Source organism: Carassius auratus, chromosome 25 (assembly GCF_003368295.1).
Source record: "Carassius auratus strain Wakin chromosome 25, ASM336829v1, whole genome shotgun sequence".
Lineage (NCBI taxonomy): Eukaryota > Metazoa > Chordata > Actinopteri > Cypriniformes > Cyprinidae > Carassius > Carassius auratus.
The window spans coordinates 6,309,172-6,323,229 of NC_039267.1; the positions used below are offsets into that span (position 1 = coordinate 6,309,172).

Here is a 14,058-nt window from a genome sequence, read left to right on the forward strand (position 1 = left end):
TTAAACTCATCTTAAAACTTAAAACACAATTTGAGCTGCATTAAGTCTGCTACTAGTATTGGGTAATAATCCAAAAGACGATTATCTAAAATAATATTTTACACATAATCTAGGGATGCACCATTCAGGGTGATACCGATATATCGGTAATTATTTTCATGCTATGGCCAATAACCAATAAATGGCTGATTTTAAAATGTATACTATTTTGTCTAAAAATACACATAAAACCAAAAAACTTTTTTTTTTTTTAAATCTCAACATTATAATGCATTGTATGAAAAATGGATATTCATGGATATATAGATTTGGATATAAGATTTTCTAGATTACATTTATCGGCATTTAACTAAAATGTAAAATGTTTTTATTTTTATATTTTTTTTATTAACTTTATATAACCATTAGATAAGAGCAAAGGTAATCTAAATGTACAAAAAATGGAAATGAGCAATATTAAAAATTTGATATAAAATATCAAATGATAAGATTACATATGCAAATTAAATGTATCGGTATTTGTTGAGATATATAAAAATTACAATTATTTATAAAAACACATCCATCTATATTAACACTGGTCGATAATCATAATCAGTATGGTAACAATATATTGTATATTATCTTACAGTGTAAACCATAGAGTAACGAAACCACCGATTATGCATATTTTCTTGTGTTTACCAAGTGTGCTAAAGTTGAAGCGTGTGCCGGAGGGCGAGCTGAATGCAGAGGCAGGGGTGTAGGGGGTAGAGCCAATTGAATCCGGGAGCCCAACAGCTGAGGGAGAACGTAGCCAATCACGGGCCTCTTCATGACCTTTGACCTGAGGCACATAGCCATACCTGCAGGTTTAAAACAAGTGTAAGTCAGTGAAATGGAGTGTTCATTTTCTCTTTCGCATGAATGTTCTCTTGAAAACAGCTCCAAGATAAATGTCACAATGCCAGGATAAGCACAGCTATCCAATCTATGCTGGGTAACAGAAAACCCAAGTCCACAGCTGCAAGCTCTCATGATTATGTGCATACTACAATATTTAACCAGGTCAGCAGGTACATACAAAGTAAATACCATATTGTGTACTAAATGAATCAAAACCAAGTTAAAACAAACTGCACTGACATACTATCAATATATTGGTATACTACTGACATAATCAGGAATCTAGACTAAAACCATGAGTAGGGAGCCACTGGCTTGAAAAAAAAGAGGATTAAGGATTAAATTACAGTTTTTTATTTTTTATTTATTCTATTCTTTGTGGTCACAGCCAGGAGCCCTGACCATAATGCACATAAGCAAAACAAAAACATAAAGCATAACTGACCAGTTGGCTACAGAGATAGTTTTACCTGTCCTGTTTCCGTGGGAGTGTGTTGTGGATAAATTTAGGGCTAGCAGAGGGAGAGGAGTGAGGGCTAGAAAAGGGTACAGGGCAGACAAAACAAAAAAGAGGTAGATAAAAGTCACAGAAAAGGGAGAGGAGATAAAGAAATGATTAAAGAGGTGTAAGTGGAAAGGAAGGTAGATCATCAGTAGAGATATAAACGCATATAAATGCTTTCAAGTCACAAATAGCTGGAAGAATAATTTCTGTTGACCTGAAGTTTGCATGGTTGAATCGGTTTCTCACCTGTCTGAGAGGCCATTTTGGGTGCTGTTGGTCCGATTAAGACATAAATCTTCCTTTCCCAAGGAAGCATCAGTAGAATCACTAGTGATGTAATTGGAGCCTGATCCATCCCTGGCCCCCCAAGGAGAGAAAGCTGATGCTGGGCTGGAGGTCATAGACGAAAGGGTCTGCTCTCCATGACCCCCAGAGGGCACCGTCAGGCCACTGCCTCCGCTGGCGACACATGGTGTGTTTACAGATCCATTCTGCTGGATGGACGTTGCATGAGGATTGGAGATGATGGTGGAGTTCTTCATGTTCTCCATGGTCGTGACCGGAGCTTGCATGTTGCAAGATTTGCTACCAAAGAGTCTTGATGCAAAGAGGGAAAGAAATTCAACAACAAGATTAAAAGTTTTTTATTAAAATGGTTGCAACTGCAACAAAAAGTAAACATTGTGACAGTAACTGAAAATCTAGGTTGCATCATAGTAGAGTCACTCTACTCTGTCTTTTTAATTACTCTGTGATATCCGATTCACAAACAAATTACTCTTATGAACTGTTTTTTTTTTAATGAATCAAATGAGTAAAAAAAACCTTTCATGAAACAGTCTCATACTCACTTGAATGTAAGCACTTTGATTTAGACTCAATCAGGCAGAGAATTTTTCATTGGCAACAAATGACTCTTATGAAACAGTTCTTTTTAACAAGTCAGATTAATGAAACTGTCAAAGATTCACGAAACTGTCTTAAACTCGCTTACAAGTTAGTGACTGAATCACTAAGCCAGGGAAATGTTCATAATGCAGACTGCGATGACTGAATTGCAAACAAAATGACTCTTTGATTACTAGAAAGATTCACAAAATTGCTTTCGAGTTTGACAGCCATTACTGAGATCACGATTAACACCCTACCTCAATTGAATCATGAGTCCATTTTTTGGTTACGTCCATTTCAAAATTAACTAGGAACTGTAATGTATATTTTTGGTTTGTGAAAATCAGTATATTAATAGATTGGCTGCTTGTATGAAAATGTGTAATTAATGATACATTGATGCATTAATGATACTTTGGTATTCAACCAAAAAAATTACCAAAAGTACCAACTGAACTGAAAATAATCACTTTCATGTTTTTTTTTTTTTTTTTGGTTGATCATTGACAACAAAATGGAAATCAACATCATTCTTCACTGAGGGTGTCAGAACCAGCCCCTGGAGGGCCACTATTCTACAAAGATTAAACAACCCTGAACCATCTGTCAGGTCTTCGGGCTCACTAAAAACCTCCAAGCAAAGTTTTTGGGGCAGCTAAACTCTGTAGGCCACTAGCCATCCAGGATGGACACCTCTGTTCTTCACAAAGGAAAATATGAGATAAGGAAAATCTGGCACCTCTGACTTTTCTCATTACTTCATGGACTGCCCGGTCAGATAACATCAGTCTATCTGTAGTCTGCTTCTATTAACTAAGAGAGCAATCAGTCAGAACTAGCAAGCTAATCAGCTAGAACAAACACTAGCCTCTTGGTCTGTGCCATGTCTTAGAGAAACATCAAGAAGCCCAAGGAAAATGCACTTGTGGTGGCCAGAAGACGCCTTTCAAGTACTCAGGATCTCAACCAACATCCAATCGTTCAGATAAACAGTGAGTCCTGTGAACTGCGTCCAGCCCCCAAGGAGGAGAATATTCTGGAACTCACACAGCCCAGCTGAGAACTGCTGTCTAAATATTTGAGGGACCTAATACGGTGCTTTCATCCACATCAAGTAAAAAATCATGCCTTGCAAAATACAGTTTTAATCAACAGTCTTTCAAGTCTACATGAGCTAAACTTACCTACGAAGGGTTGGCGAGGACATTTCTGAATACTTTCCTCCCACTTGCCGTCCAGCTTGGCATCCCGTCTGGGTATTTGTGCTAGTCTTAAGTACCTGGCTCTCTCCATCGGAAAAGATACCCTTCTCTCGGTCTGTCTGGTTAGACATTGGGGACTTGACTAAGTTGCGAGTCTTAGGATTGGGAAGTGTGGCGGTACCTTTATTGGAAAAACTAGCATCAAGGCTCGAGTTGTTGGAGCGATTAGAACAGCGAGCCGTGCTGGTACGACTAGGCCTCGGTAAACTGCGGTACTGAAGAGTTGTCCGAGCACTTGGAGGGAGGTATCCATCATCAACAGTCGTCTGCCGACTCACAATTCGACTCCCAGAAAACCCAACCGATTTAGGTATCCTGCCCACTGTCGCAGAGCCACTAGTTACCACAGCTCCACTCGCGGTGATTGTCGCCATTGCTCCTGGAGCCTTCTTGAAGCCAAAAGTGCTGGTTGGGGTGCGTGAGGTTGAACTGAGGGGAGGTTTCTTGGTGTCATCAACAGTTGTGGAGTGGCTGCCGTTGGAACGTCCTTTCTCCGACACCTTGGCATCGTCTGTCTTACCTATGGGATGATCAACGACATGGACTCTCAAGCACCAAATGAAATCATGTTTTTAAACAGTTTTGAATATAGTTGCATGGTCCATGTCAAGACTCGTCTGAACATAAGTCTCAGCAAAGGAGCGCAGCACACAACATCATAAGACAATGTAGGTGTTATAGTGCAATGTGATGCGATCTGGAATCAGATAATACATCTCTGTGGCTTTCATGCCCCAGGAAACCAAATGAAAACAGAGACGTGGCTCAGTCAGTGTTGTTACTCTTAACTAAAACTATTCAAAATAGTTTTTATTAACTAAAATAAAGCTGGACCCCACTGACTTTCATTTTATGGATAAAAACATTCATCATAATGCATTGTTTTGTGTTCTAGAAAGATTTGGAAAGACATGAGGATATGAAACATGACTATCTAAACCATTACCATGTGTCTTGAGTGAGCTGCAGTTCATAGGTATTGTAGATTTCGTCCGTGGAGAGTTGACGCCCAATTGGGCGGTCATTCCCCGCCTCCAAGAGCCTGTCTGAGAATTTATAGGTGTCTTGCGACCCATCAAGCTCCGTTCTGATTCATCTGAGAAATCTGAGGACCTGGGATTCCATTTAGTTGTGGTCTCCATTTTGCTGGCACCGTCAGAGTTGCCTTCTGAACGTTTAAGGTCGTTGTTGGACCAGTTGGGGTTGTGTTTCACTGCAGAGTGCTTCTCAGCATCCGTCTGGAACTGAAAGAGAAAAAACAAGATTATTAACTGCAAATAAATTTTTCTGAACTCTGAAAGCAATGTAAAATGGATTTCTATGTTTTTTGCAAATAAGTAAAACTGTCAATTGGTGCGTGTTAAAATTGGGGGTGCCAGAATTTTTATGAAATAAAGATAGATAAAATATTTTTAACATAGTTATTTTAATAATAATCCTATATAATATTAAATTATATTAGGATTTCATTCCGCTTTCTAAAAACTGGTCAGAAATTATAAGATGAATTGAATTAATTTTCATGCATATAGTTTTGCAAAAAAAAGGGAAATAATTATATATATATATATATATATATATATTTTTTTTTTTATAAAGGTGCTGCCAGATGGCTTGTGAGCAGAGTATAAATGAGTTGTTACATAAATATAAAAATATAAATACTGTATATTATATAAATATATACCTGCCTATATACCCGAGTCATCATATTTTAGAGTCCTTTGCATTAAAAAAAATTATATAAAGAAAAGGACTCTGGACTTATATGCACAAATATATAATTAAATGTATTTAATGACTGAGATACAATATCCTCAACGACAGCTAATTTGCAACTCATTTATAAAGCGACACCATCAACAGCCATCAGAAAATCGGATTATGCGATAAAAGAGCCAACTGGTCCATTACATGACATTGTAATGTATGTATCCAAGATGACATCACCCCCTTTTAGAAAGCTGTTGTTCAGCTGCTACTGAAAATCCTCATGAAAATTACTGCCAGGGAAAGAATGTTAATAGCCTCCAGTTGTTATCAGGCCAATTCCAAAACATTGTTATCTCAACATCGATACAATAAATCCTTCCTCCACTCCGGCCCGAAAAATGAGGGGAGACTATACAGGGAAAAAGTACAAGGGTGTGGAAGTGAAAGCTGGCAGATTTTTGGCTTCGGATGCACTTTTGGGTCATGGCACTAATCTCTTTGAATTTGAAATAATGTTTATGGCCATTAGAGTTGAAAAAGATCTATGTTACTTGAAATAAAACAAATGTTAACTTAAAAAATGTAATAAAAAAATAACAAACGTATCTAATTTCAGCTAGCCGAAGTAAGATTTTTTCCATATAGTTTAAATTGTTGTAGTAAAAACCCGATTCCAAAAAAGTTGGGACACCGTACAAAATTGTGAATAAAAACCGAATGCAATGATGTGGAAGTTTCAAATTTCAATATTTCATTCAGAATATAACATAGATGACATCAAATATTTAAACTGAGAAAACGTATAATTTTAAGGGGAAAATAAGTTGATTTTAAATTTCATGGCATCAACACATCTCAAAAAAAAGTTGGGACAAGGCCATGTTTACCACTGTGTGGCATTCCCTCTTCTTTTTATAACAGTCTGCAAACGTCTGGGGACTGAGGAGACAAGTTGTTCAATTTTAGGAATAGGAATCTTGTCCCATTCTTGTCTAATATAGGCTTCTAGTTGCTCAACTGTCTTAGGTCTTCTTTGTCGCACCTTCCTCTTTATGATGCACCAAATGTCTTCTATGGGTGAAAGATCTGGTCTGCAGGCTGGCTATTTCAGTACACGGACCCTTCTTCGATGCAGCCATGATGTTAATGTAATTGATGCAGTATGTGGTCTGGCATTGTCATGTTGGAAAATGCAAGGTCTTCCCTTGATGTGTAAAGCTGCCCATGCCGCATGCTCTCATGGGTTGTCCTTGTCCTATTTAGTCCGGATGACATGGCATCCCAGTTTTCAAAAAAGAACTTCAAATTTTGATTCGTCTGACCATAGAACAGTTTTCCACTTTGCCACAGTCGATTTTAAATGAGCCTTGGCCCAGAGAAAACACCTGCGCTTCTGGATCATGTTTAGATCTGGCTTCTTTTTTAACCTATAGAGTTCAAGCCGGCAACAGCGAATGACACGGTGGATTGTGTTCACCGACAATGTTTTCTGGAAGTATTCCTGAGCCCATGTTGTGATTTCCATTACAGTATCATTCTTGTATGTGATGCAGTGCCGTCTAAGAGCCCAAAGATCACGGGCATCCAGTATGGTTTTCCGAGATTGTTCCAGATTCTCTGAATCTTTGGATGATATTATGCACTGTAGATGATGCTAACTTCAAACTCATCAAACTCTTCAAACTCCAAAATGAGCCAATATTTGGCATGACATTTCAAAATGTAAGAATCTAATTCAAAACATAAAAATCTAAAAAAAAAAAAAAAAAACTGTGGAGATAAATATGGAACACTGAATATAAATAAGGTCATGGATTTCACTTTTAAAAACTAACACCAATGCACAAACCAATAAGCCACAGGTTTGGATAAAGTTACTGGCACACAACTCAGTGTGCCACATCTGGATTTAAAGCGCTCATCTTGCAAGAACAGGCGAGACAGACGCTCCATGTTTGCATCACTGTACTGGCCCATTTGCTCAGCATATGTTAACCTGCTTTGAGCTTGTAAAGATGATCAATCACTGGGGCACAGTTGAGTCAGTCCGCTGACTCACACTCACAGAGACTGCACAGGCCAGTTCTGATAAAGGCCCACCAATGTTTCATTGAATCAAAAGGGACAATGAAGCAACAGAACTGCTCCCAAAGCAGTTCTGTAAATGTGCAGGTCTGTTTTTGATTGCATATAATTATAACCAGAGATGACGAATCAAATTAAGGGCCTTTTTAACAGTTCAGTGAGATATTTATAAGGCTACTACATTTCCCTGTTTCTTTACATGGGTGTTTCTTCAAAGTCAGGCAACTTTTATGCCCCAAAGTCTTGATTTGTATTCAAATGAACAAATTTAAGATAAATATAGAGCTTTTATATAAAGGTCTAAAAAAGTTAACAATGCATACATCATTTATGCTATCGACAAGTACTAAATTAACCAATATTTTTGTGAAAAACTTTTTAAAATTTATACTGGCCACTAATGATATTTTATATTCAAATAATATTAGAAAGATTTCTTATTGTTTTATAGCGGTCCCAATTATCGTCCGAAATTTTCGTACATTAAAAAATAAATACGAACTCGCATTGTGTTAATCACGCTTACAAACCTCAGAAACTTTAGTCCGTCATAAAAAAAAATTTAAAATCTTACCAGGTTTGATTTTCTGTGTTTTCACATCAATAGCAAGCATTTTGATAGGAAAGGATGACGAATACGAAAAAAAAAAAATACAAATGCATACAAAAAATTTCGGACTCTTAACAATTTCAATCTCAACACATGAAAATCCATAATATAAATATGAATTATTACCTATTTAAAATAACGACATAGACAATCAGATAAAATAATACAACTATTTTAATTTATTTTGTGAAAATAATTTCTATAAATAAAACCTGAATCATGTTTTGAAGTTGTTTCTCATGTCAACTTCTGCAGATGTTTGTGATTCTGTAGACCATGAGGCTCTGGTTTCAATGACTGACCTGTTCATCCACGTCTCTGTGTGGGACAGATGGGGTGTTGACGTAGGAGCTAAGGGACGAGCTGGTGTTGAGGTCATCTGTGTCCAAGGTGTCACTGATCCCGCTGCTGACTGAGCTGCTGTCGTCCCAACTGAGAACAAAGAGGAAAGAGAGAGGAACAGTCATTTATCTACATTTCTGAGGGACAAGATATCAATAAAGTGAAAAAAGCACTGCAAAAGACAAAACAGAATTCATGGATGCGTACTAATATGTAAATGCAGATTTAAAGAGTAGGAATGGAAGGAAAGTTAGACCAAAAAACAGCATCTGTGGAGAGCCATGAAGTCTGCACCGGGACAGTCTGAGCATAAAAACCTGCATTCCCATCATGCTTGAAACATTAGGCGCGTCTCTCTGCTCCTCAAAACTTGTTTTAATTAGCTCTGCGCCTCAAATTCTCAATGCGCTCTGCTTTGCTTTCCCCCATTTCCCACAGTGCTCCTGTCTGACGAAATCCATTAGGATGCTCAGCAGGGTTCAACCAAAATCATATGGGCCAAAGACATGACTGGTTAATGGAAACACACAGTTGTGAAATTGAGTTGTGTGATTCTACATTTTATTGACAAATCATACAATTTTAGCTCAAACCAGTCAAAGGTTGTTGTTTTGTTCTTTGACAACAGGACAATAACACAATTATCAGTTTCTATAATCAGGCTAAAAACACTTTCAGGCATATGTATTTTTAACATATAGGTATATTATATTTTTTATCCTATTCAAATTCAAAGTTATGGCTAAAATGCTTTATATATATATATATATATATATATATATATATATATATATATATATATATATATATATATATATATATATATGTTTAATTGTTATTCATTTATTTATTTGAAATCTGTCTTTTTTTAACAGTCACACGTTTTCCTACTTTATCTAAAATTTGAAAATTCGAAAATAATTGTATTTACTTTATTTGAAAATAACAGAAACCACAATTGTGCTACTCAAGATGAAATAAGGCTTTTTTTTTACAATACTGATAAAAAAATAAATAAATTCGTAAGCATTAAAAAGATCTGAAAGACAGAGAAAATGTTATTTGGTGAAATGAATGTAATGTGGGTGTGTAAACAGGAAGTCCCTTCATGCTAGTTGCCAAACTCCCACAAGCCACCAGTTTAGGCCACTCCAGCCTTGAGCGATGCTAAGAGAACTAGCTTAAGCAACTCTGTGTTGCAACAAAACGTCTTATCATCACCTAAGATACCACCTAATCCTCCTCATTTCTCAGGATCATTCAGGCAAACAAACCAGCCCATAAGCTCATTCACAAGCAGTCATGAATCAAGAGAGGCGTGTGTTCAAACATCCACCGGCTGAATAGATACTTGTTTTGATACGAGCAAAGTCCCCAAAGCTCACGTCTGTCATAACTGACTCAACATAACTGGCGTGGAAGGACGTCTGTGGTTCCTGTTTTAATGAGCTGTGAGAAAGTTGGTCCCATTGGGGCTATTTGTCATTGAGAGCTCTCACACTCACAGTGCTAATGTGTTTGTCTGCTTGAACGTCTCTGCTTAAATGATCTGCTTCATTCATCATTTGCCATATGCTGTCAGATGCTATAGATGGCGAATGCAAACAAATACCGAAAAAGCCCCCAAAAATGAAATGGAAAGAAAATAGACATGAATGAGTCACTTCTTCCTTTTTAAAGACGCCATGAAATCCATTTAAATGCATTCAGTCTTACTGAAAAGACAAAAAATATACTTTAATCAGTATACACAGAGTTATCCAGGAAATGCATTAAAAATAATAATAATTATATATATATATATATATATATATATATATATATATATATATATATATATATATATATATATATATAATAGAATTAAGTAAAAAAAATAACTTTAATCAGATATACACTTTTAAAAAGTATTTGCCATCCAAATAAATAAATGCATAAAATAAAACTATTTATTAAATATGAAAATATTATTGATATCAAAATAATTATTAAAACTTTAATTACAATTATTAAACATTCTCATTCTAGACTAAAAAAATAACATAGGTAACAATAAAAATAACTTCATGTCAAATTTTTATGTTCTTTATATTTTTATACATTTTTAGATTTATTATTATAATTTGTATAATAATAAAAGAAAATATATTTCATATATTTATAATTAAAAAATATAGATATTCATTAAAGATAATTTATTCATTGTATTAAAAGGATCAATAAAATGTAAAACTAGAACCATATAAAACTAGAAATATATATTATGTTTTTCTTCCAGAATGAGAATATATTTTTAGATAACATTAATAAATAATTTTTTCATAAACAGAATGACAAATACCACTTGTAATGAACTTGTAAAGATTTAAGGGGAAATTATTTATTTAAAAAGTAAATACTATAGTTTAAATGTCAAAAGGCTATTAAATTACATTAATTTAAGGCTTAAACCTAGTCCCAGACTAAAATGTAAGTCTGAGCTGTTTCAACTGAAAGAAACTAGCACTAACTGATCTGAAAATGCATAATTTTCATCAATGCATTATTGCACAAATTTCACAAACACATCAATGCATTATTGTCTCAAGATGCACACCAGTAAGGTTTTATTTTTAAGGCTTGTTTATAAACATTGCTAAAATGTCTTAATTGAGCTGTGGCCTAATCCTGGCTTAACCTAAACCCGTCTGTGAATTTTTTTTTAAGTTACACAGTAGAACAGTCCAACATATTATTTTCGTTTTGACGAGCATGTCAACCTCTCTGATCTTCACAACAACAAAACAAAGTTCTGAACAGCCACACAATACTTCATACATGAAAGAGAGAGAAGCAGAGCGGGTGGGCGGCAAAGAGGGTAGAGGTGGGTCAGAAAGTGGTACTTTCATAAACATTCAAAGAATGCATCGTTCTGTTTCTTTCTTTGCAATATAATCCAAAGACATTCCTCTTGCTTTGCCCAAGTGCAAACCAGCCCAAAATAGAAGGGGAGTGTGCAATATATTGGTTCCGAAAGAGGCATGGAATACAAACAAAGGAATGTTTTTAGGAATATTTTGGGTGCATTAAAAGCACAAAACAGAGTTAGAAATTGAAGAATAATTTAATAATTACTTCTACAACCACTCATACTGAAAATATTATGGCACAATCCTTCAAAACTCATGCATTCTCACTTAAAATGAGACAAAAATTGGATCTGGCTTCATTGCAAATCTGAGCACAATAATTGAGATCTCTTTAAAAACTGCACTGGTGAGATTTTTTGAGACATATGTTAGTTCAGTACATCAAGCCAAAGGAAAAATCCACAATAAATACCTATTGCAGATTTTTCCTGTAGTAGTCCATCCACCTCATGTGTTAATTACCAGGTCTTCTGCACCTAATGCACTATGCGTTCTGATTGATTTGTTCACAACTGAATCAGTTCTTGAGTTCAAACCACAGCTTTCCAGAGATAGAGATTATATGTGAATAAAATGGTTTTGTGGCTATTTTAGGGATTGATATCTTCAGTCAGCATTCATCGTCATAGCATTAAAAAAGTTTGACAAATTTTCATTACAAGCTTCACAGATGAAAAAGTCATTCAGGTTTAAAATAACATGAAGGTGAATAAACAATGATAAAATGTTATGTTTTAGTTCAATGGAATTAAACAAAAGCCTTCAGTTGTGAAGACTCTCACTGCGGTCTAGGAAAAACAATTAAAGAGGCGAATCATGCAGTCAAATGTCCATAAAACAGACACCCGTCTGAGACACTTTGAATAAAAACGGTAGAAATGCTCTCTGTCACACCTGCTTTCCACTCTCTCTCACCACCATCAATAACATTCATATACGTTTGAGTTAATATTATGAATCAGCAAATTAATTACCAGTGACAGAAGACACAGGCCTGACAAGACCAAACACACCGTCCCAAAACAACCTGTCATCTACCGCCATAGTCAAACACGTGCATGCAGAAACAGTGGCCCCGGCCCGGCCCCCGCCCCTCCCCCGTCTGAGACATTAGATTAGTGTCAAGCCCCAAAGAAGTAAAAGCATATAGGGGGGTTGATCCACAGGGCAGGAATTTTTTTTTCTTCTTTTTTTTTTTTTCTAAAGACCTGTTATTAGAAGAGCAGCGTGGACTGCACACACTGCCCCGTCCTGTTTGCTTTGGGTGGCCTATCAATTAGTTCTGCAAGGATACCCATCTCTACAGCAACCCCAGCCCTGTTGCCAGGCATTGTGGGAGATCAGGAAAGGTACTTTAACCAGAAACAGCAAGATATTAAAGTGCATTGGTCATTGAAAAGCTTGTTGATTTGAGAAAAAAGTTTGTGCTGTGGTGGTTTTAAAAGTTACATTTAAATTACAAAATTCCAATACTGTTCGAAAGTTTGGGGTTGGTAGGATTTTTTCCTTTTTTATCTTATGCTCATAAAGGCTGCATGTATTTAATCAAAAATACAGCAAAAAGAGTAAAAAATATAAAATATTATTGTAATTTAAAATAGCGTTTTTTTATTTGAATATATAAAAAAAATATATTTTTAATAGCAAAGCTGAATTTCCAGCAGCCATCACTCTTCAGTGTCACATGATCCTTTAGAAATCAGATTAATATACTGATTTGCTCAAGAAACATTTCTCATAATTGTCAATGTTGAAAACATTGTGGAGTTTTTGGAAACCGTAACACGTTCTTTTTCCATGATAATTTGCTGAAAAGAAAGTTGAAATGAATAGTACTTATTTGAAACAGAAATGTTTGTAAGATTACAAATGTAATAATGTAAATGCCCTGTTTCCAGCCTGTCACTTTTTTATTTAAAGCATCCTTGCTGAATAAAATGATTCATTTATTTTTCTTAAATCTTACTGACCTCAGACGTTTGAACGGTAGTTTATTCAAATAAGTAACACTGACAAAACTGTGACAGTGCGCTAAATTTTGAGCTTATCGATAGCAAAGAGCAGGGAAGATGTTTTTTGACGCACCTGTAACAAACCAGAACAAACAGTCCTCAGTGTTATAAAATATATATATATATATATATATATATATATATATATATATATATATATATATATATATATATATTTGTATATAAAAAGGTAAATGTAATATAAATGCATTAAATGTTTATTTTATTCCAAAACAAAAAAAACAATGTAAGAATAGTAAAGTGGTGTCACCACACACCTTTCTCTTCCACACTCAGGCACTCGCACAAAAACAGTCCCACGTGGCAAAGCAACTTTCCACCTTATAAATCCTTAAACAAAGAAAATTCCTCCTCTCTACCTCAGATTGACAGAGCCGGGCTGCAGAATTCCCTGGCAAGAGCTTGGTCCCGGGACATCCAGCGAGAAGCCGCTAAAGTTTGGCTGGGTGGCAGGCAGCTTCATGAGTAAAGCTCCACTGCACTCCTTCCCTCGCTCTACCTTTCACTGCTCTGAGAGAGAACAGAGTCTCCCCAAACACACACACACACACACACAAACCCAGCAGCCAACCACAAGCTGAGGGGAGCGGCTTTACCAACTGAAGGAATGGTAATCTGATCACAAAGCAGTCTTTAACCCCAGCAGAACTTCAAAAAGAAAAGGGGTGTTGACTCTATAAACTGGTCTCAGAACAGAGAAGGATTAGAAAGAATGTCAAGATGTTAATTAAGCTGAATTATTCAACTGTAATGAGCTACAGTTTAAAAGCAAATTGGGTTTTGAAGTGGTCAAAAAACCTGCTAATATCAAGTGTTTATCTTT

General features: G+C 35.8%; 1 protein-coding gene across 5 annotated transcripts in view; it reads right to left on the reverse strand.

Annotated features, from left to right (window-relative positions):
- The window catches only part of LOC113043126 (neuron navigator 2-like), a 62,725-nt gene that overhangs the window by 13,259 nt on the left and 35,408 nt on the right, over positions 1-14,058 (reverse strand). For 4 of the 5 annotated variants that reach the window (XM_026202313.1, XM_026202312.1, XM_026202316.1 and 1 more), the window contains exons 13-18: positions 8,254-8,383; positions 4,490-4,787; positions 3,466-4,063; positions 1,637-1,987; positions 1,356-1,421; positions 685-845 (exon numbers count right to left, since the gene is read on the reverse strand). In XM_026202313.1, coding sequence (XP_026058098.1) covers positions 685-845; positions 1,356-1,421; positions 1,637-1,987; positions 3,466-4,063; positions 4,490-4,787; positions 8,254-8,383 — 1,604 coding nt within the window. The remainder of the gene's footprint in view (positions 1-684; positions 846-1,355; positions 1,422-1,636; positions 1,988-3,465; positions 4,064-4,489; positions 4,788-8,253; positions 8,384-14,058) is intronic. The other variant, XM_026202314.1, reaches the window with a different exon arrangement.